This window comes from Perna viridis, chromosome 2 (assembly GCF_037379345.1).
Source record: "Perna viridis isolate PV_CMFRI_1.1 ecotype Kerala chromosome 2, ASM3737934v1, whole genome shotgun sequence".
Lineage (NCBI taxonomy): Eukaryota > Metazoa > Mollusca > Bivalvia > Mytilida > Mytilidae > Perna > Perna viridis.
Genome location: NC_142446.1, coordinates 4,407,546 through 4,433,115, shown reverse-complemented (window position 1 = coordinate 4,433,115; position 25,570 = coordinate 4,407,546). Strand labels below are relative to the sequence as shown.

At 33.1% G+C, this 25,570-nt stretch overlaps 1 protein-coding gene across 4 annotated transcripts in view; it reads left to right on the top strand.

Moving 5' to 3' along the window:
* Positions 1-25,570, top strand: part of LOC148623358 (HEAT repeat-containing protein 5B-like) — an 86,680-nt gene that overhangs the window by 8,372 nt on the left and 52,738 nt on the right. For 3 of the 4 annotated variants that reach the window (XM_088565164.1, XM_088565165.1, XM_088565163.1), the window contains exons 3-15: positions 387-598; positions 4,530-4,638; positions 8,928-9,077; positions 9,571-9,742; positions 12,022-12,173; positions 13,497-13,746; positions 14,351-14,500; positions 15,095-15,345; positions 17,517-17,628; positions 19,710-19,862; positions 21,497-21,596; positions 22,588-22,697; positions 23,400-23,563. In XM_088565164.1, coding sequence (XP_088421290.1) covers positions 387-598; positions 4,530-4,638; positions 8,928-9,077; positions 9,571-9,742; positions 12,022-12,173; positions 13,497-13,746; positions 14,351-14,500; positions 15,095-15,345; positions 17,517-17,628; positions 19,710-19,862; positions 21,497-21,596; positions 22,588-22,697; positions 23,400-23,563 — 2,085 coding nt within the window. Of the gene's footprint in view, positions 1-386; positions 599-4,529; positions 4,639-8,927; positions 9,078-9,335; positions 9,393-9,570; positions 9,743-12,021; positions 12,174-13,496; positions 13,747-14,350; positions 14,501-15,094; positions 15,346-17,516; positions 17,629-19,709; positions 19,863-21,496; positions 21,597-22,587; positions 22,698-23,399; positions 23,564-25,570 lie in introns of those variants that run through there. The other variant, XM_088565166.1, reaches the window with a different exon arrangement.

Genomic DNA, 25,570 nt, shown 5'->3' with positions numbered 1-25,570 from the left:
AAAGTATAGGTCCTGCCCATTCAGGAATTTCAGAACTTCTACTTGTACATATTTAAGTATACAATGTAGGTATGGGGTTCTAACTGATGAAGAGTGAAGCCCTCCTCTTCAGGAAGTTATTGAACTTTATCTAATAAAGAGTGAGACCTGCCCTGCAGGAAGAGCCAGAGCTTGTACAGAGTGAGTCCTGTTCATTCAGAAAGATTCAGAACTTTTTCATTTTAAGTAAGAGGCTCAAACTGATGATGAGATGGTAGTTATAGGCCTGAACAGGGGCTAGTGCAGCTTTGTCCCATTCTTGTTGAATAAATGTAGTGATCAGCAATATCTTCATTATCTATTTATGTCTTCAAAATATCATGGACAGTTTTGCCCATTTTTTTCAGTCTGATATAAAGGAGAAACAGAAAAAATTAGTGGAACAATTGACCAATCAGATCAGTGAATCACCAGGTCCACCAACACGGAAGTTGCTGGCTCGGAATCTGGCCACTTTGTTTGTTGTTGGTGATTCATTTGACTTATTTGATACCATAGCAAAGTGTAGTGATATTATAAAGAACAAAGATGATTCTCCTAGCTTCTTGCCAACCAAACTGTAAGTGTCTTGTCTAGTCTAATTAAAAGTTTCTTTGTAATTATTATAGTTGGTTATATTCTGTTTTTGCGGAAGACAAAGTAGAGGCTAAATACATCACATGTACTTAATCTTTTTATGTTTTAGTATATTCATGCAATAAATATATAACATGCTTTGTTTTTAGGATTTTAATGTTATTGTCTTAATTATTAAATTGAATTGTACAATACTACATGTTGATATTTTACCAGTGGGTCAGCATAACATTCTGTATATATATATATATGAATTTCCACTTGTCAGTCATCATTTAAATGTTGTGCCACCTAGTGGTGTATATTCTCATACATGTACTACAGCAAAATATTGCAGTTGTATTAAATGTTGTTGTTAATTTTTTTTGGTTTCTGTACCATACATGTAACTTAAGTTGTAGTGATTGAATGTCATGAAATTTTAATGGGGTCTTAGGCCCCTACTGATCTAAAAAAAAAATAAAGTAGGTGTTTTTTTTTAAATAGTGTAGAAGGTTTACTTCTCTTTTAATTTTCCAACAAAAAAAAATGTTTGTTAAGAAATTGGGTTGATTATTCCACAGGGTTTAAATTGCATTTAGCATTGTCAGTCTAAAGAAGTAAAAAGTGGGACCACACCCTAAAAAAATCAAAACTTCTTATTTCTGGTCTAATCTTGAATTTATTTTTATTAGATTCCTCATGAAAATCCTTGTCTGCATTTATCAAATCAGATTTCAGAAGGGGAAAAAGGGTGAAAAACAAAAAAAAACTTCTTAGCTCAGGCCACGTGAACTATTGCCATCACTTGGCGTCCGTCGTCATCTGTTGTCAGTCGTATGTCCTCCGTCGTTGTTAACAATTTTTCAAAACTTTTCTCCTCTGACACTACTAGACCAACTGGAAACAAACTTGGTATGAATGTTCCTTGTGGTATGCTGCACAGAACTGGTTTGGGGATTTTTGATTTGTTGAAAAACATGGCCGTCGTTACTACAAGTAGAACATAAGGGTCAGACAGTAGTTTTTTGCATGTATTTCCAAAATTGTAAGGTTTAGCAAAATTCTTTTTATTGCTGAAATGATCCTTATTATAAAGCTAACTAAAGTCTTCAAGAATCAGTTGTCAGATGTCTCCTTGTAAGAATTATTGCATTTGAAAGGTGGAAAATGATGTTTTTTTTTTTTACAGATTTTAGCCAATATCTTGAAAACTATGATTGATAAAATTAATCTTGAAAGGCAAAAAAAATATGTTTATAGCAGTTTTCAGCCAATATCCTGAAAACTATAATAGATAGAATAAGACTTTAAATTGTTGAAATCATCTTTATGATATGACCTACAAGTATTTGTGGGGATCAATCTTGTTGGATGACTCTTTGTTAGAGTAATTGCCCTTGAAAGACCAAAAAAATATGTTTTAGCAGTTTTCAGCCAATATCTTGAAAATGTAATAGATAGAATGAAACTCTCAATTGATGAAATGATCCTTCTGATAAGTGCTACCAAAGTGTTCATTGAGAGAAAATTGTTGGACAACTTCTTGTTAGAGTTATTGTCCTTAAAAAAATAATCATGTGAGTGATTCAGGCTCCTAGAAGCCTCTTGTTTGCATTTATGTTCAAAACCATTAGATTTAGCCAAATTTTGACTGGGTAAAAGTGTTCAGCATGATAAGATCTATCTGTGGTCAAATTTTTGTTTTAATCCATTATGCCATGTTGGGGTTATTTGCCTTTTTCGACGTTTTTTTGTTGTTGATATTTTGAATGTTATTTCTTTCAAAAATTTTCTCCTATGACACTACTCGACCAATTGGAACCAAACTTGGTCCTTGAGGTATCCTGCATAGAACTGATGTGCTGATATTTGATTCGTCGAAAAACATGGCTGCTGTTACTAAAAATAGAACATACAATAGGGGTCAGACAGTAGTTTTTCACATATATTTCCAAAATGGTTAGGTTTAGCCAAATTCTTTTAGTTGCTGAAATGATTCCTATTATAAGGGCTACAAAAGTCTCTGATGACTCATTGTATGAGTTATTGCCCTTGAAAAGGGAAAAATGACATTTTTTTTTTACAGTTTTTAGCCAATATCTTGGAAACTGTGATAGATAGAAAGAAACTTTCAGTTAGTGAAATGATCTTCATGATAAGTCCTACCAAAATCTTCTCGAGTCAATATTGTTGGACAACTTTTTAATAAATTTATTGCCCTTGAAATGCAAAATTCAACCAGGTAAGCGATTCAGGCGCCTGGGAGCATCTTGTTTTTGAGTATGGGGACTTTATTTATAAAGAAAGGGGGAATTTCCCATTTTTTCGCAATAACCTGAAAATGCTTCAAGGAAATTTTCATGAAACTTTGTTGAATAGTTTATTTCTTTTAATGTAAGCTCCCTTTTGAATTTCATGTATTATGGATTTTATACTTTTGATATATGGAACTTAATTCGTACAAATATGAGGAAATTTCCTATTTTGGTACTTAAAGTCATTAATGCTTCCACCAAATGAAATGACAATGTGAATTTTTATTTCTTTTGATCAAGGCTTTTGACTTTTATTAGCTCACCTGGTTGTGGCCATGTGAGCTATTGCTATCACTTGGCGTCCATTGTCGTCATTAACAATTTCTTCAAATATCTTTTCCTCTGAAACTACTGAATAGATTTGCATGAAACTGATAATGACTGTTCCTTAGAGTATCCTGCACAAAATGACCATTTGGATTTTTGATTGGTTAAAAAAACATGGCCGCTGTTACTAAAAATAGAACATAGGGGTCAGCAGATTTTTGCAAATATCTCCAGAACCGTTAGGTTTTGCCAAATTCTGACGTGGGGATAAAAGTATTTAGCATGATGAGATCTATATGTGGTCAAAATTTGGCGAAAATCTGTTGACCCATGTTGGAGTTATTGCCCTTTTTGGATGTTTTTTGCTGTGTGTGATATTATTACTTTCAAAAATCTTCACTTCAGAAACTACTGTACAGAATTTTATGAAAGTTGGTATTTTTGTTTTTTAGGTATCCTTAACAAAATGTCCTTTTGGGTTTTTGATTGGTTAAAAAACATGGCCGCCTTTACTAAAAATAGAACATATATATATCCAAAACCGTTAGGTTTGGCCAGTATCTTTCAATTGCTGGAATATCCTTATTATAAGGCCTGCGAAAGTCTCCAAGGATTAAAGTTGTCAGACAACTCCATGTAACTGTTATTGCCCTTGAGAGGTGAAAAATGACTTTTTTTTCCAGTTTTCAGCCTATACATGTATCTTGAAAACTGTGATAGATAGAATGAGACTTCCAATTGCTGGAATGATTCTTATTATAAGGCCTACAAAAGTCCCAAGGGATCAAAGTTGTCAGACAACTCCATATAAGAGTTATTGCCCTTGAAAGGCAAAAAATTACGTTTTTTGCAATTTCAGTCAATATCTTGAAAATTATAATAGATAGAATGAAACTTTCGATTGATGAAATGATCCTCATGATAAGTCCTACCAAAGTCTTCAAGGAGGCTTATCCCTGAAGTCAGTATCAAAGATTAACATCCAGTGAAAACATTTAAGAAAAAAACATTTCTAAATTATATGGGAAATTGTGTGTCTTTTATTTTCTAGACACTTGCAGATATGAATATGATTTTTATATGGCCACAGTATATATTGTACAGTATAGTGTCTTAACTAGTTGTTGTGTCCATAGTGAATTGTTTGACCAGTTATTTTCAGACTTGAGATCTTTCCTAAATCAATAGGCTGGAGAGATTAATCATTGTAACACAGATTATGGAAGGTCAAAACACAATACATATAATATACAAATGTGCACAAATCACATAGTTGCACATCAGTAAAACATTGAATTTTATTAAGATTTTTAAGAGTAGAAGTTTTGAGTGAATCTTTATGTATTTTAGGGCAGCTATTGCTTGCCTGGGTGCTATGTATGAAAAACTGGGCAGAATGACAGGGAGAACATTTGAGGATACTGTGCAGATCCTAATCAAATCTCTTAAAAATGCTGAGGTAAGTTGTTGCCATGATACAAACATATGTGAATAATAGAATATGAGAAAGAAAGTCAAAGGAAAAGTCATTGAAAAAAATCAAATTAAATTCATGAAACAAATAATTGGAAAAACGCTGTCATTTAGTCTTATAAAACATTTATTTCATTTGTTGGTAAGCATGAGTAGATGTTATTACATCAAATACTGACATTTTAAATTATAAATGTTTTAGTTAAGTAGGTCCTTCAGCCAATATTTTGTTAAGTTATTAAACCAAGATATATTTTTATATCTGTGACTCTCATTATTAACCAATTTAAGTATGATTAACGTATGACCTGTTGTCCTGGTAATATGATTAAGAATGTCAAATTTACCTTAAAACCTGGTTTAAAAAAAAGCAACTTTAAACTAATTCTATTTTAATTTTCTTAATTTTGCTAACAAAAATGGTTTGCTATCTGTTCTTTGTATATTTCACTAAGGGGTCCCTTAAAATGGCAAATGGTGTGAATTGCATGTGCAGTCCATATTGTATGGTATCAAGTGTTCTATCTATGAATTTAAAAATAGCACGGTGTGGATAATGCATTCTAAAAAAAAATTCACTGACATAGGAGTAATAGGATAATTAATCAGAAAGAGTGAATAACCAAAATATTAGCACGAGTGCCGAAGAATGCATAGATTCAAAGAGTGTATGGAACAAGGTGTGTGGAATTTGTTCCGCACATGAGTTAAATCCTCAAGCATTCTTGGGACCAGTGATCATGTTTTAGTTACTCACGATAAATGATTGATTATCCTATTTATTATTTAGATTTTCTTCATAATTTATCAATATTTTCAACATAAATTTTAAATTTTGTGATAGGCAGATTGATATCAAAGTTGTGATGTTTTGGCGGGAGAGTTCAAGAGTGAAATTACCGAATTTATTTCACAGTGTGAATTATCAAAATTTATTACACTGGGAAAATTTGATAAAACACTGCTATCAATATAATAATAATCATTTCTTATCTGTATTTCCCTCTGTATGTCTGAAAGGAATTTAATGAAACTTTCACGCAATCTTTATTTTGTATATTCAGTATGCACCCTGTTTTTTATTTTATTATTATTTTTTTTTTTTTTATAGTTTTTTGACTCAAAAGATGCAGGTTAACTTACCAAATGGGAGAATGGGGTATTAGTTGAATAAGCATTGCTCACCATTTTCATGTTTTTGTTTGAACATGTGTTACTGAATTCCGTTTGAGTTTCATAAACCTTAAAATTTTCTTCAAAAAATATTTCTCAAAATATTTCAACTTTTCTCCTGCAAAACCTGTTCTATGGTACGTACAAAACATGGAAATATTTTCAGTATTAACCTTAAAAAACAAAACATATTCAATCTTATAAAGTAACATCTGTTTTTAGGACTCCAAAAAATTTGCATTCATATACATATAATAGTATGGCACTGTGGGTGGCATTGTTGTCTGTCGTTGTCTGTAGACACATGATTTTCATTGGATAACTTGAATACTAGTCAGTTGATCTTTATCAAAGGTTCCAAACAACAAGAGGAAGGCTGGTACAGTGTTAATATTTTGGGGCAATGGCACCCAAACATTTTGGAATTAGGGGCCAAAAAGAGGCCAAGGCGAGTTTTCAAAATAATTAAGCTGTTTAACTCTAGTAAAAGCACATAGATGACTGATATTGTTCCACAATATTTTATACTACTATGGTCATACTGGTATTGATTTTGCGGGTTAAAATTTGAACTGTTCAGAAATGAGGGATAAAAAATTTCAAGATTCAAGCATTTTCCTTATGTTGGGACAATAATTTGACTGTGAGTTAATAGATCTCTCATAGATTGTACTACATGGTGCCATACCATAAAAAGATTGATTTTTTTGGGGTGGTAGCTTGAGCTGATTAAAAATTAGGGTCACAAAGGGACGAGAAACAAGCATTTTTCTCATTTCCGCATGATAACTTTAGTCAACGGGAATGGATCTGTCTGAAAATGTACCACAAAGAGCCATTCTTCAAAAGGAAGGTTTCGATTGATTTTGAAAGTTGTGACTGGAACCATTAATGAATATCTAGATGAGTTAATAAATAAATTTGAATTAAAGTTTGATCAGAGGAAAGGGGTACACTGATTTTACTCTGTCTTTCCATCCAACTCATATATTTTCGTACAGTCTTTAATTTGGAAGTGGTTTAGACATCAATATTTTTGGTTATTGTGCGTACATGTAGATAAGTCAAGGTTATAAGATCTGATTGGGACAGAGACTCTTTCTGTTTTTCACGTCATGTATTGCTCTATGTATTATTTGGGAATCTTTTTGGAAAAGGATCATAAACTTTTAGGGGAGTAGTCATCTGGCTTATACTTTCTTCTGATACTCATATCTAATGAAGTTAAGCTGTATTAGAAGGAAATGCTTATGCCTGAAATGGCTGTTTTCAATACTGCTTTGTTAAGATATTAGATATAATATACAATGTGCACTACACACTAGCCATGCACAGTAAATGGCAGATATATTAGTGTGTAAATGCCATAATCATTTATAGTGCAAGGCTTGAATAATGTTGCATAGGTTTTTGACTTCTATCCAAATCTGACACATTTTGTAAACAAATGGATAATCAAATTTAAGAGCAATGGTAATAGTATTCAGCATGGAAAAGAACTTGTGGAAGAGAAAATTAATTAGTTGACACAGAGCCAGTTTAACCATGCCAGGCATAGTTGTTTGTCTGATGAATTTTTAGTTGGTTATGAATTATTCATTAATCAACATATCATTGTTGTCTGTTTGTCTGTAGGCTTACTAAAGTTGCAACAGGGAAAAAAAACATGTTTATAACACAAGTAGTTACCTGATACCCTTTGTTTGACAGGTGTGTATCAGTCCTCTTTTAATCTGTCTCCAAGTGGTTTCCAGATGATAGCCTGAAAACCAATTCAGGCTGTTTTCCCCAATTATTTTCCAATTGTGAAGTGCTTAAAATGTAGATCAAGTAATATTTTCAGCAAAATATCATTTGTGGACTTCATTATCACTCGACCAAGGGGGGATCATATTCTAAACTACAACTCATCTAAAAGTACTGAATGTAATTTGACGAAAATTTCATAAATGTTTAACTTCATGATGCCATTGTTTTATTTCGTTTTCTACTGAATGACTTCTTGGGTTTCCTACATGGTTTCTGTGGAGAAGTGAGCTCTGCTCTTAGATTTTCTAGTTAGTGGCTTTGATTTTGATGTGCATACGCATACATGTACTCTGTTGCCCTACTACAAGGTGGGTTATCATTTAGTTGTAGATGAATTCCATCATGTTGAGAACAGAAAGTATAATTTCATGTATTATTGCCAAATGTCAAGGACAAGTACATCATGGCTATTGAAGATGCTGACTAAAGTTATGGAATTGTTTACAGAGTTTATTAACTCCTATCAAGTATAGGCCATGAAAACCTCATATGATTCCCTTCCTTTCAGAATAGAAATTTGATTGGACCAAGTTCTAGTAGACTAATGTGTCCTGGTATTCACTTTTTTATTGACAACCTTTCTGTTGAATGGGAGTTAATGAACTGTGATTTTTATATGAACTAAAAAAAATTTGCGGTCATGTATTGGTATGGCTCTGTCATCATCCATGATGTCCTTGTTGTCATCTGTAGACACTTGGTTTTCATGTGATAACTTTAATATTAGTTGTTTGATCTTTATAAAATTTTATATAAGGTTACAAACCATCAAAGGAAGGTTGGTAATAATTTTGGAGGTTATGGCCCCAACCATTTTAGAATTAGGGGCAAAATAGGGCCAAAAATAGACTTGGTAACTCAGGAATAGGTGTATTAGTTTTTTTGAAATTGTACCACAAAGTTCTATACAGGGTTATGACCTGCAAAGTTTTGATATGAATTAGGAATGAAATTGTACCGAAAGGTTCCTCGTCATAAAAGAAAGGTTTAATAGGTTTAAATGTTTATCGCTCTTACCTTTAGTAAGGAACAAAAAGGGACCAGAAAGAAACATTTCCTTCAACTATAAATGACTTAATTTTTTATGTCTACTTGCAAATTTTAAAGTTCTTTGACCGCATTTTTCTGGTCAGAATCTTATGCCATGTCATAACTTTTTTCACAATTCATATTCAGGGCTGTATTATAGAATGCTGTGTTCATACTTTTCTCAATTGGTCAGGATCCAACCTTTGTAGTTGTTTCAAGCTGTGCCCAGCCAAGCATTTTATAATTTTTTTTTCCTTTTTTTAGAGTCAAGGTCGCAGTGAGATAATGTTGACTTTAGAAAAAGTTATTGGAGGTTTAGGTTCTGCTGGTGGTGGAATCTATAAAGACATCTATAAGGCAGCTAAACAGTGTATGACTGACAGGGCCATGTCTGTTAGATATGCAGCATCAAAGGTAATGACTGACAGAACCATGTCAGGTTGATATGCAGTGTCAAAGGTAATGACTGACAGGGCCATGTCTGTTCAGTATGCTGCATCAAAGGTAATGACTGACAGGGCCATGTCTGTTCAATATGCTGCATCAAAGGTAATGACTGACAGAACCATGTCAGGTTGATATGCAGTATCAAAGGTAATGACTGACAGGGCCATGTCAGGTTGATATGCAGCATCAAAGGTAATGACTGACAGGGTCATGTCAGGTTGATATGCAGCATCAAAGGTAATGACTGACGGGGCCATGTCTGTTCAATATGCAGCATCAAAGGTAATTTATTATCAGTAATAAGTCTTAAGACTTATGACATAATTTTAAGTAAATTTTAGTCATTTTGTCATTTTGGGTTTGAGGTATAAGACATAAAACAATGCAGACTTGGGTGTTCAAATCATTAGAACCTTTAAATATAAATATAATGATACAATGTGTTTTTGATTTATTCCAGTGCATGATGCAACTTGTCAAAGAAGCACAGTTTATTTATACAACAGAATTAGAGACAGTTACTTCTCTTTGTTTCCGAGCTTTAGATGGTTCCAATTATGATGCTCGCTGTGAAATAGCTAAACTGTTGGGAGAATTACTGTATTCTGCTCAATCAGTCAAAACCCCAGTGGGTATGTTGATATTATCATTTATGTATTGAATAAGATAAGACTCTTTAAACGTAGAAAACTGCAAGGTGAATATTAGAATAGACTTCAAATTAATTAGGAACATCTTCGGGCTCAAGGAAAGCTAAACCAAAGAAATGTATCAGGATTTACTGCCATAACTCATATATTCCTTGGAAAGTCTGCTGTGTACTGAATTATGGTGCATTTTGTGACCGCCTGGTTCCTCAGTACATGTAGTACCGTATTCTTCCATGTATACCGTGCACTTTTTTCAACTTTTTCTTTGTTCCAGGAGGGGGATGTGCAGCATACACCAAAACAATGAGTTTCAAGATTTTTTTCTGGAGAAATATTTTCGGGAATTGGAACCAAAATCATCAACACAAGACAACATCAAGCCATTTTGTATTTTTGAGAACGGTTTCATGTGAAATGAACAAAGTTTTACTGCTATTTAATAGTTGTTTTATCCGTTGATGCCGTTTACTTGCATTTCATAGTTGGTTTGAAATCCTCGACTAGCTTCTTATTTTCTCTCAAAATATGCAGTCCTAATTATAACTCTTTCACCTGTATGCGGTGGAGCGTTAAATACACAATAACGAGAGTGCCAACCTGTCCTCGGACTCATTGTCATTTAATTATAAAATAACCTTGCCAAGAAGGGGGTACGTGGAATACTGGAATGTGTGTAATACTCGGAAGAATACAGTATCTCTAAAACTTGGTACATGTAAATATTTTGATGTGGGATGCTTCGATCTTTAAGTTGTTCCATAAAACAGTGTCCTTCAACCCAAAGCCCTGTCACACAGTCAGTGAATGATGGTTGGTTATGAATCCAGCTTCTCCAATATATAAGTGTATTGAGCCACACATCTTCAACTATAGGCATTGTGCATATGTGGTAGAGCTCTGACCTTTTTCTGCATTTTTGTGTCTATTGCTAAATACACCTGGTATTATTAAAGAAGCAACCTTCACTGGTAATGTTAGGGAAGACAATGGGTGCTGCTATGTCATGGTTTATGTATCTGGTTTGTTAGAATTCTCACTGATAGTTGGATACTTGAACAAAATATATTTAAATAGTTGTACTTTTCAAATTTGTTGCATATTTCAACAAAACCGTCTACCATATTGGCAAATTTCTTAGAAACATAAACTAGTACTTCAATCAGATATAGAATTTTTTGTCCGTTTTTTTTTCTCTTGATAATAAGCATGGAATGTTGAAATGTGCATATTTCCCTTATTGCAATAGTAAATTATAGAAATCGTAACAAAAATTTACAGGTAAAATACAGGTGAAAAAATAACACATTTTTCCTACATCTCTAAAAAAACACAAATTCAGTTTGTCCTGCAAAATTATTTAGATAGCTATGTTTTTATATTTCTTTAAATATTCCAATGTATTTATATAATTGATATAGTGTCATATTAGGGAAATGGCTTATTGAAAATTTCAAAATTCTTAGAATGACTTCATCTGTGTCTGAAACTATTGCTGTGTCAAACCTTTAAATCAGACTGTTGAGATTCTAATGTTATGTCTCATACCCAAATGTTCAGGGTTTAACCATTGTGGTTGTATCAAGCTACAAAGCATTCTATTTCAGTTTGTGAAGACTTTCTGTGTAGTTGACGTTTAGTCAAGTTTCAGTGTTGAAAGATCTATTACATAATTGTTATTTTAAGTATTTATTCCTGGTCTACATAAAGCTTTTTAATTCTACCTTTTAAGTTCACCTGGACAAAATGTCAGAACATGCTTTTACCATCAGTTTGAAATTATTGTCTGTAAACTTAAAGTCTAACAGACCACTTGATTCGTCTTAAACTGAACACGGCTGGGATGACAAATAGGTTCCTCTGAGTCTCTTGGTTCATTTTGATTTTCGTTGATAATTTAATTTATTATATTTTTTTATATGCGAAAGGGTCAGAAAAGGTTTCTGAAAATTATCCTCTTTGTTAATCAGACAGGATTTTAGTTACTTATTGTTTTTGTTAACTATAGAACAGTAGTATTAATGATTGAGTATCAGCCATGTCCGATATACATATTGGTAATTTTGAAGTGATTGAACTATTAATACTGGTGTGGAGAGGATGTTCTTGGACATCTCACATATTCCTTAAGATGGAGACATATCACCCATGTCAACATTGGCAGTGAATCATCATCATCAAATAGCTCTGTCACTTATAGTAGAAGTCTGAAATCATATTGACTCATTTAGGTATGACTTAAGATAGTATCCATATGATTCCAGGTAAATCAAAGCTGGTTAAGGTTGAAGATGTTCTTAATTTGTTGGCATCAGGATTCTTAAAAAGTGGAAGTGGTTTTCTGAAAAGTTCAGGAGAAATGATTAAAGGTGGTTCAAAAGATATAAACAGAGAAGTCAGAGTTGGTATTACACATGTAAGTATTAATTACCCCTTTTCTCCCTGAGATTGGTATCACACTTGTAAATATTAATTACCCCTTTTCTCCCTGAGATTGTTATCACACATGTAAATATTTATTACCCCTTTTCTCCCTGAGATTGGTATCACACATGTAAATATTTAGTATCCTTTTCTCCCTGAGATTGCCTCTTCACTCAGGTTTTTTATATGACCACAAACAATTTTCAGTTGTATATTAGAACGACATTGTTGTCATCATCTTCTGTGTTGTCTTTGTCATCTTTCTCATTGTTCCTAGATACATGTTTTTTTTTTGTTCACTTGAATATGAATAAATGGATTAGATTCTGAACCCCAAAGAAATATTCAAATTCAGTTTTTTGGGTTATGACCCCAGCTGTTTTGAAATTAGGGGCCTAAATGAGATCATTAACAAGCAATTCATGAAAATTGTCTATACAACTCAAGTAGAAGCATGAATTTGAACCACAAAGTGCCCAACTAGAAAATGAATGCTGGCTTTGATTTTAGGGGTTGTGACTAAAACAGATATTAGTGTAAATTGTATGATTCGCTATGAACTTGTACCATAAGGTTTTATACCATAACTTCCATGAGAAAGTATGTATATGAAATTGTTGCTCAAAGTCTATACTAAAAATGATTTTTGGGATGGTTATCGTATCCATGATTCAGGATTAACAGACCAAAAGAAGCCTCAAACAAAATTTGTTTCTGGTTCATGAGGCATTAATATGACTTGGATCATTACAAAATTGTACCACTAGGTCTATACAACATAAAGGTTTTGATTGATTTAAATGGTATGGCCTTTACTTTTGAGGAATGAAGGATGAAAAAGGTGTCAGAAATAAGGATTTCCTTAAACTGTGTATAAATTGCTTATTTCCTGTTGCAAATTTTGAAGTTCTAAGAACACTTTCATTCTGGTCAGAATCTTGTCAAACATTTAATCATCTGTGTTCATATCTATCCCAATTGTACATATTAAGCTACTTCCTGTGAGACTATTATCAAGAGATGTACTTTCTTAAAGTGAAATGAAAGCAATGGAATAATCAAATGTGCAGGAAATAGATTAATAAGTTCAATGTTTTTAGTCCACAAGTACTTTCTTCAGAAATTTCAATTGTAATTTTCTTTTGCTATTGTTTAAAAGAATTATTGTTTTTTTTTTTAAACAATTGTATATAATAATTGACATTGTGATATTTAGTACCAGCAACCACTATCGTCTGAATATAGCTGAAAAATTGCTGCTCGGACGTTAAACCCCAACAATCAGCAACCACTAAATATCCAGTTGTTTTTCCAGGCCTACATTGAGTTTGTGAGAACTATGGGAGGTTTATGGCTAGAGAGAAATATTTCTCTTTTCCTGAACCATGTGTTGGACCTTGTAGCCAATCCTAAAGCCACACCCACTCATGTTGATGCTGTGTATGCCAGAAAGTGTGTCTTATTTATAATGAGGTGCTCTATAGGTGGACTGTTAGGAGAAAAAGCTCAGATTGCTGCTGCAAAAGAAATATGCCAAATTATAATCAAACAGATGAATGCTGTTGGTAAGCATCAATCTTATTTCTCTTGTCAGATATAAAGTCTGATGTAATTAGGATTTATATGATAGGGATGTGTGTCTATAAGCAGCAGGTTGTTCTATTTAATAATCTTATCATGATCATATCATAGAGTATGTATGTAGAGAATTTACAATAATCTATTTTTGATTATTGTGTATCATTTATTGATTATGTAATGAAAGTAAACTGATCAAACCCATGATTATAGTTAAAAGTTGATCATAATGAGGTCATGATTATATCTAGAGGTTGATTATTAGGAAGTGAAATATTATGTAACAAATTGAAATCTTAAACATGGAATTGATTGTGAAAGTTCGTGTGGCGCTTCCCATTTCATTTTTATAGAAGGAATTTGTGGAATGTTCAACACAGATCAGAAAGATATTATGTTACTGATGTTGCCATAGTATTCTGTATAACTTATTTCCCACAATTTCTAAGGGATTCAGTTATGTTCTTGTGCATCAAAATGTTTTCAATCTGACTATGTTAAAAAGTATTAACTTGATTCAGTTATTTTAAGAATTATAAACAAGGAAAAAAAAAAGAATGCATAAACAAGCTAATGATATATTGTTTGAAGGAGAGGCAGCAGTAGATGGAAGTTCTGATGCTAAATCTCAGAGTATACTTGGAGGACAACATGTATTAGTTTGTGCCCTACATGAGCTGGGTAGTCTTGTCCTTAGACTAGGAACATCAGCCAGTCCATTGGTAGCTGAACCTGCTACAGGTAATCAATGGCTTCTACTGACACAGTCTGTTTTACTATAATATTTACGCTAAAGTTGTTATACCTTTTTTGACTCAAAGGATCATTGAAGTTCTAAAATTACTTCAATTTTATCTGATAGCATAGTTGAATCATTGTCTTAAAAGTATCTTATAAGTTACAGACAGTGTTCAACTATTTGTATGTCTGTAGGCCGAAGACATCCACATTTTTAGAAGTACCTGAATAATTTCATGGAATACAAAAATATCACTCGTATCATATTTAAAATTCCCTTGAGCTGTATACATGTTTTGAGGAGTTGCCTTTCATCAGTGGCATTGGAACAAAATACATCCGAAAGATATTTTGTGATTGTCATCTCACATCTACATCTAGGTGAAGTGAAGGGTATAATACATGGGCTGTATTTAGTCAGGAACCCTTTGGATTCAGTATCACAGGAGAGGGTATCAAAATCACTGTTCTCACAGATATATGCTATAAGTAGTATAAGGAAACTTTTACTTAGATTGACATTTTAATAGTTGATGCACAACGTATTTAGTAATGGTAAGTAGTAACTATTTTAACCCATAGTGATAAATTCTGTAGGTATAATAGAGCCAGTAGTGTCTGTATTGATACATCCGAGTCCTGCTTCAAGACTGTCTGCATCATGGTGTTTAGGATGTATAGCGCGTGCCCTTCCATCACAACTTACACCTCTTTTGGATAGATGTGTAGAAAGAATGGACAAGTTGAAAAGTTCACCTGAAGCTGTGTCAGGGTACAGCAGTGCTATAGCTTCCCTTTTAGGGGGAATATACCAGTGCCCTCTTGGCATACCACATGCTAAAGGAAAGGTCAGTATGATATCTAAGCATCCTGAATTATGCAAGTGGTTTGCAATTTTTAAACCAAATGTACTGATGTTCTGTGTTTATAAACAAAATCTCCTTCCACAGTGTAGATGATCTGAATGATATCACAAGCTACTAAGAGAAAAACAGGAGACACTGTTGTGGTGCACACGCTTGTCTATCAGCTAGTTTTCTGTTTAAATTGTAATTTGTTTTCATTATTAAATAGCTTTATATATGACAGTTTTGCAGTTTTTGATACAACAGGCAATTACACAAAAGAACTGACATATACATGTATATGTCAGAACCAACAAGTTGCCATTGAACATGCATATAATGAATTATTTCGGTACTTACTTTGCAATATATACTCTTAATTTTACAGTGATAAAATTGAGAATTTTCAAAAACTCAGGAGTTATAAATTCCCTTATGCACAGCTCTGACCTTGGAAGGCTTTGGTTTTGATCCTATCTGAGGACTACTTAATGATTTGCTAACTTGAGCTATGACATTTTTGTCTGCTTTTAAATGGGTGCACTGTTTAAAAGTTGGCAGCAAAATGCTGGCAGTGCTGGCACTGGAGGCTGCCATTGTTGTTTAATACGATAAATACTGGTACTGGTGATGGAAAAGCGGGAATTTCAGGAATTTCAGAAAATTGCAGATAAAAAAGTTAGGGTCACTGTGATAAAATGAGGGTCGGTTGGGTGACACTTATGTTTTTTTGTCAGTTATCAGAAAACAAGTTTTTTTTTAGCAATTATTGTTGTTATCTTTATAGTTCGTGGATATCATCATGATTATATCACTTAAACTTAAGAAAAGAATGACATTATTAATTTTTCAGCAGTTTCGAAAGCCGTATCTGTTTCCTATTACTTAAAGTCTGTGAAAATGAGTTTTATCATGTTTATAGACAATTTTCCACTTCAAACCATTTTTATAAAGCTTCAGTGATTCAAGTCAGCATTAAAATATGTGGGTGGCATGAAGTATACTTTGTGAGTTTTACTCACAGTATTTGTAGTTTTGATTATCAAAGTTAACTTGTCAAACTTTTCATTCATGTTCTTTGTTGTGTATGTCTGTTTTCTATGTCTGGTCTTTGTCCCTAGATTACATTCTTTTGATTACCGCTATAACCTTGGTTCCCTTGATTACTCTTTGATTATCTCTATAACCTTGGTTCCCTTAATTACTCTTTGATTGCTGCTATAACCTTGGTTCCCTTGATTACTCTTTGATTACCTCTATAACCTTGGTTCCCTTAATTACTCTTTGATTACCGCTATAACCTTGGTTCCCTTGATTACTCTTTGATTACCACTATAACCTTGGTTCCCTTGATTACTCTTTGATTACCTCTATAACCTTGGTTCCCTTGATTACTCTTTACCTCTATAACCTTGGTTCCTTTGATTACTCTTTGATTACCACTATAACCTTGGTTCCCTTGATTACTCTTTGATTACCACTATAACCTTGGTTCCCTTTATTCCTTTTTGATTACCTCTATAACCTTGGTTCCCTTGATTACTCATTGATTACCACTATAACCTTCGTTCCCTTGATTATTCTTTGATTACCTCTATAACCTTGGTTCCTTTGATTACTCTTTGATTACCACTATAACCTTGGTTCCCTTGATTACTCTTTGATTACCTCTATAACCTTGGTTCCCTTGATTACTCTTACCTCTATAACCTTGGTTCCCTTGATTACTCTTTGATTACCACTATAACCTTGGTTCCCTTGATTACTCTTTGATTACCTCTATAACCTTGGTTCCTTTGATTACTCTTTGATTACCTCTATAACCTTGGTTCCTTTGATTACTCTATTAAACATACTTATGCTGTTAATATGATGACGGTCAGCTGTAGTAGAATGTCTGGTTTTGAATCATGGTAAAATTGTCATACTTCATTATCATCCTTAACTACTGATGTAATAATATCATCAAGAAGGTGAGGAAGGTGAGGAAGTCCATTTAAACAGTTTGACTTAAACTTTTAACTTTGGTCAATTCTCAGTCTAATTATTGCATGGATTAGTGCAGGCACACTGGGTATATCTGATTAACAATCTTTAGATACTGGTACATGTGCATGTTTAAATATACCTAAGTGGTGGTAGGACATTTTAATCAAACACTGCCTTTTTTACAGCAACTGTTTAGTTTGGCAGAAGAATTGTTGAGAACAGCATCACAGAACAGCAGATTGTCTCTCCAGCGAACACAGTCAGGATGGTTACTGTTTGGAGCATTAATGACATTAGGTGAGTTGCATGTGGAGAGTCAACAATAAATTATATTAGAATTGTCTTCTGTAAGTAAGCAACTCAAAAGTATGAAATAAGCCTGCTGTGATTTTAGCCATGATGCGATCTGTTTTGAGTGACATGACAAGTCTTAATGATATCACCATTGACCATGCTTGTTTTGGAAAATAGAATATGTGCTGTAAATTGCTGGTTTCCTTCAGTATTACATAGAATTAGCAGCTTTCAGGGTAGTGCCGTAATTTGAAGGCTGTACTTGGGACATACTATGTTTATTTGCTTACCACAACAAGAGGTCCATGTGAACTTATCTCATATAACTTTGAGTCCTGCATAGTTTGTGGTTAGTTGTCTATGATTTATGATTTCTTCAGTTCCTCAGAAACTACCTGGTATTATTCGGACTTAATAGGAAAGACAGAAGGAAGGTCTTTCACATTTGGTTCTGCTTGATTAGCTGACAAAGCTATCTTAGCCTCTTATTCCTTTTTTCCCAGGAATATAATGGTATCACCCAGTTGTTGTCGTCATTGTCTTTGGCATCCGTTAATTTACGTTGATTTATTATAACTTGAGTAAAACAAATTTTAAAAATAAAGTAACATATCGTTACTTGTGACATGGCAGAGGGCCCTATAGTTTTTTGGAGGATTTTGTCCCATCCCTTTTAAAAACTAAATAAACTATGAACAATGCTCACTAACTTGATAGTAACTTGATACCCATTTGATAACATGCATATTTTGACCTCCTTTTAATTCCATTCAGTGGTATAGGAGGAGTAACAAATGGGTCGCCCAATTTCCCTGTATTCATAAATGACAAAGTCCATGTCTTGCTCTGTAAAACCCCAAATTGGTTTAGATCAAAATTTGAATCAGGAGGTGCATAATGGAAGATGTAATAAAGATTCTATGAAAGTTTTATTTAATTCCATTCGGTGGTGTAGGAGGAGTAACAGAGATGAGATAGGTTCCTACAATAGCAATTAGCATTTTCAGTCTATGGGTACCAAAGTAGGGCCACACCCTGGAAATCAATTTTCTTATTTCTGGTCTGATTTAGAAATTTTTTTTTCATTGGAAATTCCTACCTGAATTTTTCCATCAGTATTGAAATATTTTTCGCCGTTTTTTATACTACTGCAAAGAATTTGCAGTCATATGTTGGTATGGTGCTGTCATCGTTGATGTTGTCCATAGACACTTGGTTTTCTTGCAATTATTTGAGTATTAGTTGATTGATCTTGGTTGAAAATTTTATGACAAGGTTCCAAACCACCAAAGGAAGGTTGGTATTGAATTAGGGGGTTATAGCCCCGAACATTTTTAGGATTAGGGACCAGAAAGAGGCCTGAAACAAGCATTTCATAGAATTTAACTATATAACTCCAATAAAACAGGTCCTTTCCTGAGGCCCTCAAAATTTCAACTGGCTGCAGTCATATCATGCTGCACTTGGTAAAGTTTTTTATTGAGACATGTTCTATAAATTAAAATGAAAAAAAAATTAATGAAGAAGGCTGCTTTGTCCTGTGCCTACTTCTCATTAAAAACATTGTGTGTTGTACAGTCCAGTTCTTTGGTGGACAATTTAGTCCCTCTTGAGTGTTTTGAACAGCTTTCTTAGTAACAAGTAAGAAACCACCTAAGCTGTGGAATTTGAAATGTACAATAGTAAGCCTTAAAATTTCATCATTTAATGCATGTGTACTTACTTACTGATAGGTACTTATTTAAGGCCAAATGAAATTAATTACCCCTCATCCCCTCCCACCCCTAAAAAATTGACAAAAATTTCAAAACCAGTAGTTTTTTCCTGGTCAGTTTCTAGTATTAGATAACACACAATTCTTTCATTTCTTGATAACTAAAACAATCTTTCTCTGAAACTGATGTGGCTATGGATTTAGAACAGATCTATACATGAAATAGATAAAATGAGGCAAACAAATATCTGGTAAGGAATAAAAAACAAACAAATTCCTCCCACCTGCTCTATATTGTTATGAAGGTTGAATGAGAATCTACCATTTAAGTTTACTTGACCTAATATATCTGTACTTATTTCCTTTATAGGTACTCCAGTTGTCAAGAATCATTTGCCAAGAATGTTACTGCTATGGAGGAATGCATTTCCACGATCTACCAAAGAATTGGAATCTGAGAAACTTCGGGGTGATGCTTTTACATGGCAGGTCACATTAGAGGCCAGAGCTGGAGCACTAGGAGGTATATAACCAAAAGTTTGGGATTACTATTTTGGTGGCATCTAACTTAAGTCCAAGTGTGTATTAAATTCACATATTCTTATATATTGAACTGATAGTGTATATTTGAAGAGTTTCAGATCGGGTTTCAGTTTTGTTCCAGTTTGATGATTTTTTTATTTTGGAGTTGTGCCCCTTTAACTTGGAAAAATTACAGTTATAACCTGTTTTCTTGACTCTTTTTCTTAACACCCTGAGATTAATGAACTGATTTTTTGTATGCAGTTGTATATTAATGAATTACAGTTCAAGTATTAGTTTTGGACCGCTGTGTTGATTTTTTATGGAGTTTTGGATTTTAAATTAGAAAAATTATTGTTAATTTTTAGCTGACCTGGCCAAAGGCCAGGTGAATTGTTGCCATCACTTGGCATCAGTAATCGTCGTTGTCCATTGTTGTTGATAATTTTTCAAAAATTTTCTCCTCTAAGACTACTTGACCAATTAGAACCAAACTTAGTATGAATGTTTCTTGGAGTATCCTGCATAGAACTGATTTGGGAATTTGTGGTCTGTTGAAAACATGGCAGCTGTTACTAAAAATAGAACATAAGGAGTCAGACAGAAGTTTTTTGCATATATCTCTAAAGCTGTCGGTCAAGCCAAATTCTGACATGGGTAAAAGTGTTTAGTATAATGAGATCTATTGTGTTCAAATTTTGGTCTCAATCTGTTAAGCCATGTTGGAGTTATTGCCTTTTTTGACATTTCATCTCTATTTTTAATGTTATTTCTTTCAAAAAAAAATTTCTCCTCTGAAACTACCTGACCAATTAGAACCAAACTTAGTATGAATATTTCTTAGGGTATTCTGCATAGATCTGATGTGGGGATTTTTGATCCGTTGAAAAACATGGTGGCTGTTACTAAAGGTTTTTCTCATATATCTTCAAAACTGTTAGGTTTAGCCAAATACTTTCAATATCCAAAATGATCTTTATTATAAGGCCTACTTAAGTCTGCAGTGATCAAAGATGTCGGATGGATGATTGGTAGAGTTGTTGTCCTTGAATGATGAAAAATGTTTTTAGCAGTTTTAAGCCAATATCTTGAAAACTATAATAGATAGAAAAAAACTTTCAATTGATGAAATGATCCTTATGATTATTCCTACCAAAGTCTTCATTGAGTCAAAATTGTTGGACAACTTCTTGTTAGAGTTATTGCCCTTGAAAGGCAAAAATTTAACCAGGTGAATGATTCAGGCTCCTTGGAGCCTCCTGTTTTTTACCAGACTTTTTTTGCTGAATGCCTTTAAATATTGAACTGTTGTTTTGTATGCAGGTTTACAAAGACGAGTTACACATGTTCTGGTTTGTTGATTTTTGATGTAGTAATGCCCTTAATGAACTTAGGAAAATTGTATTATAGGCATGGACATTTGTGTTGTGTTCACACACCTAGTTATATGATAAACTTGCTTTAACAGAAAATTAAAATTTGTAATCTTGTTCAGGATAAAGCACTTCAAATTTATGCATATCAAATGTATAAGGTCATAAGGACACAGTTGGTATCATAGTATGTGATTGGATTAAATATTCTGTAAAATAAGAAGTGAAATAATATGCATAATTTCTTGTGTTATCTTTACAGCTATGTATAGTTTTTTACTGAACTGTCGAGAGTTGGTTACTGAAGATGTCATCAGAAGACTGTTAGCCCCTTTAGAGTGTGCTTTACTTATGTTCTCACAGTAAGTTTTATCAGTTGATGAGTACATACTTTATTATCACTTTGTCAACAAAGCTGTGACCATTTGTCTTTCTGTCTGTCCTGTATATTCTTACATTGAACATCTGTTGATAGATTTTGACCAAACTTGATACATACTTTAATTCTCCATTAGAAAATCTAGATGTTTTGATTTTCACCCAGGTCAAATTTCCATTATTTAACATAGGTAATGAAGGAAAATTCAGTGGTCAAATTTCCATTATTTAACATAGGTAATGAAGGAAAATTCAGTGGTTGTATATTGTTATGGTGGTGTTGTCTTTGTTGTCTCACAGTGTACACATTTCCAATGTTCATTTATGATAGATCTGTATGACATTTTATGCAAATTTTCTCATCACAAGAGAAATGTTTTTATTTTCAAGATTGTAGCCTTAATTTTTTAAGAATTTGAGGCCAAAAACGAAGCATTTTAATATAATGCTGTCATTTTTATCTGTTTTCTTCTTTAGTTTCATTTTATTTTATCATTCCAATGTGTTGACTTTTGATTTTTTTTGTAACAAATATACTGTAAAAGTACTATTGTTCGTTGGGTACCAATTTTCGTGGTTCCCGTGGGTAGGCCAAACCATGAAATTTGGTTCCCAAGAAAAAGGAGATTCCCATTGATGTGTATACTAAATGCCTCAAAACCACAAATTCAAGAATCCACAAAATTGTATTTCTTTTCATATTCAAGAATATTGGTATCAAGGAATTAATGTACTTTTATAATACATGATAAGGATGTAAAAGATTTTATACAGACTTTGACATAGTGGACTATTTATTGCTCTGATCATCTTTTTTCTAGTTAATGTTGGAACTGTATTAGGAAAGAACAACATATATGTCATAGATAGTATACAGTGTACATAAAAAATGCATTAGTAACTATCAAAAGAGAGATATAAGGCAAACATGCATTGCTTTGAATTCCACTGTATATTGATATTGTTGTAATTCAGTATTCCAGGGGTGATAAAACAATGTGGGTCTCACCTGAAGGCTAGTGCTGCAATGGTCAGACTCAGGCTGTATGATGTATTGTCTCTTTTACCTCCTGAAACATTTGAAGGTAATGCATTTAACATTAGGTCACCTCTAAACTAAAAATTGTGTGTTCAGAAAGATTAATTGTCTAAAACCAGTGTATATCTATTTTTATACCCCCACTCAATGAGTGGATTATAAATTTCATTACCTGGTCTGTCCATCCATCATTTTGTCTGCCCATCCATCTAAATTTTGTCCAAAAAAAGAAAAAATTGGTTCCCAATAGATGGATTGATTTCAATTTAAATGCATGGATTACATACATGGGGCAAACATGTTTTTGCTATTTTGGGTGCTGTCTGTATGAGTTGGAGTATACCTACACAGGCAAAACAATTTCACATGATTGTCACATGAATTTCACATGATTTTCACCCAAATTGAGCAATTAAACTTTGTGACAAGAGTTCATGTGAAATTCGGGTGAATCAAGCCTTCACATGAAATTCATGTGAATTGTTCACATGCAATTCATTTTAAGTGAATTTCATGTGAAAATCATGTTAATTTCATGTGAAGTTCACATGAATTCCATGTGAAGCTCGATTAACATGAATTTCATGTGAAAAATATTTACCAGTGTAGCATGATTATGTGTGCAACTTCATGTTTATTCTTGTATTTCAATAAATGTTTGGCTCTTAATGTTTAAAGATGAATATCAGGAAATAGAGATAAATTTAGGAGGGAGATTGTATCTGATTAGATTGTGTTATTACTACAGCTACCTATACAGTTTTATTAAGAGAGTTAGTGGCAGAATTTACATTGACTGATAATCCTGCCAATACAACAACTTCACTTCTACGCTCTCTCTGTCATGTAGATGACAGTGTCATTCTCGGCTCATGGTTACAGGAGACAGATCATAAACCAATAGAAGATCAGGTATGTATAATGCTGATGCAATTATCTGGCATCTTCAAGCAAAGTACAATTTACTTACTTACCTATGCTGTCACTGAAGTGCATTTAGCTTGCTTAGTGTTTTAATTCATGTTTGAAATATACAACAAAATCTGGACTATTGATTCCAGGAACAGTGTTCATAATTAAGTGCTATTGTTTACCCATGTTTTTTACTTTCTCTGAAGGAGAAGGGGTTTATTGTTTTACCCTTTTTATATTAAAAATATTATTTAAACTATTCTGAACTTCTCATCACAGTTTCTTGATAATTTTGCTGCTACTTGAAATGCATTTGCTCTTATCTAATGAGTGAAAAAAACATTTTCAAGATCAGTTATCTGTTTCAGTAGTGTTTCAATTCACTTTGACATCATTAACAAACTTGGTTTTATGGAAACATGGAAATTGGCTGAAATGTGTATCACTCATAAATAAGTTTAACACCTGTTCACTAAGACTTTTCTTGCTAAAAACTTGTGTGTAGGTGTATAGTTTTTTTTTATAATTTTCACTGATTAAATTTTTTATTAAGCTTTCTTAGCCTCAGGATTTTTAGAATTTTTTTGTCCCCTGTGATGTGTGGCAACGGGACGTGGAATTGCCAGTCTTTCAGCTGTCAATGTTTTCCCCACTTCTTTTTGTAATGCATTTATCAAATAAGTTTGATTTTTGGTATGTGGCCTTATTATGAACAGTTACTGATTAAGTTCAACTTTGGTTGTGGTTGAATGATTTTTACAGTAGTAATGGCCCCTGGACATAGAAAATTTCGGTGAATTTATAGTTTTCCTCACTTTTTTGGGTAATGCTTATACAATTGATTTTATATTTTGTATGTAGTCTAACTATGAGAAGTTACAGATTAGGATCGACTTTGGTTACAGTTGAATGATTTTTATGGAAGTTACGGCCCTTGGTCTTAGAAAATTAGAATGCTGTTCCTTTATTTATGTATCTTAGAATGAAAAACATTATGATACATTTAATTTGATGTTAAAGAAATTATGTTTATGTATTTTATACAACCACAAAAATTTTTGGTTGTATAATGGTATGGCACTGTTGTTGTCTGCTGCTCTGAAATTGTATTGCAAGGTACCATACCACAAAAGAAAGGCTGGGATTGAATTTTCAGGTTGTGACTTGAACTGTTAAGGAATAATGGGCCAAAGAGGGCCAGAAACAAATTTTCTGATGTCTGAATAGTTACTTTAGTAAATACCAATGGATCTCTTTGAAAATGTAATACATGGTGTAGTATCATCAAAAGAAGGCTGGGAGTGATTTTGGGTGTTGAATAGCTTAGGAAGAGGGGCCAGAAACAAGTGTGTGTAATTGGGAATGATTTATGGGTTGTGACTTGAGCTGTTTAGGTAAACTTGAGTAAAAGAGAATGAATTTCTTTAATATTGTACAACAAGATCCTGTATCATTAAAAGTAGCCAACATTAATTTGGGGATTGTAGTTTGTATTGAATTGTTAAGAAATGAGGAGCCAAAAGAGGCCCTTGCTTCCGGTCAAAATCTTTTTTTAAGTCAAATTTTTAATTACAATTCAAATTCAGAGCTCAATTGTTGAGCTTCAATGATTTGTCCATACATTTCCCAACTGTATGAATTTCAAAGTCTTCAGTGGTATCAAGCTGTGCTACATGAAGCTTTTCAATTTTTTTGAAAAAAAATTGCTTTAAGAAAAACAGCTTTTGAGTTGATTGACACATTTTCAAATAAAAAAATTGATAGTTGTATCAGTTTTTTTTAGATGCTTTTACATACATTATTAATTCTCTTGCTTTTTGTTTTGCCATGCAGCATTTTAAACAAAAACTTACTGTGGAAACTCATTTTTATATAGTAGAATTATGCTGGAGGTAGATATCTCTGGTAGAATTCATGTTGAATACATATGTCAGTCAAATTTATATTGGCGTCTAAATATGTTCAGTAGAATTGACAGTCTCATTGTTATTGAGAGTTTGATGATAA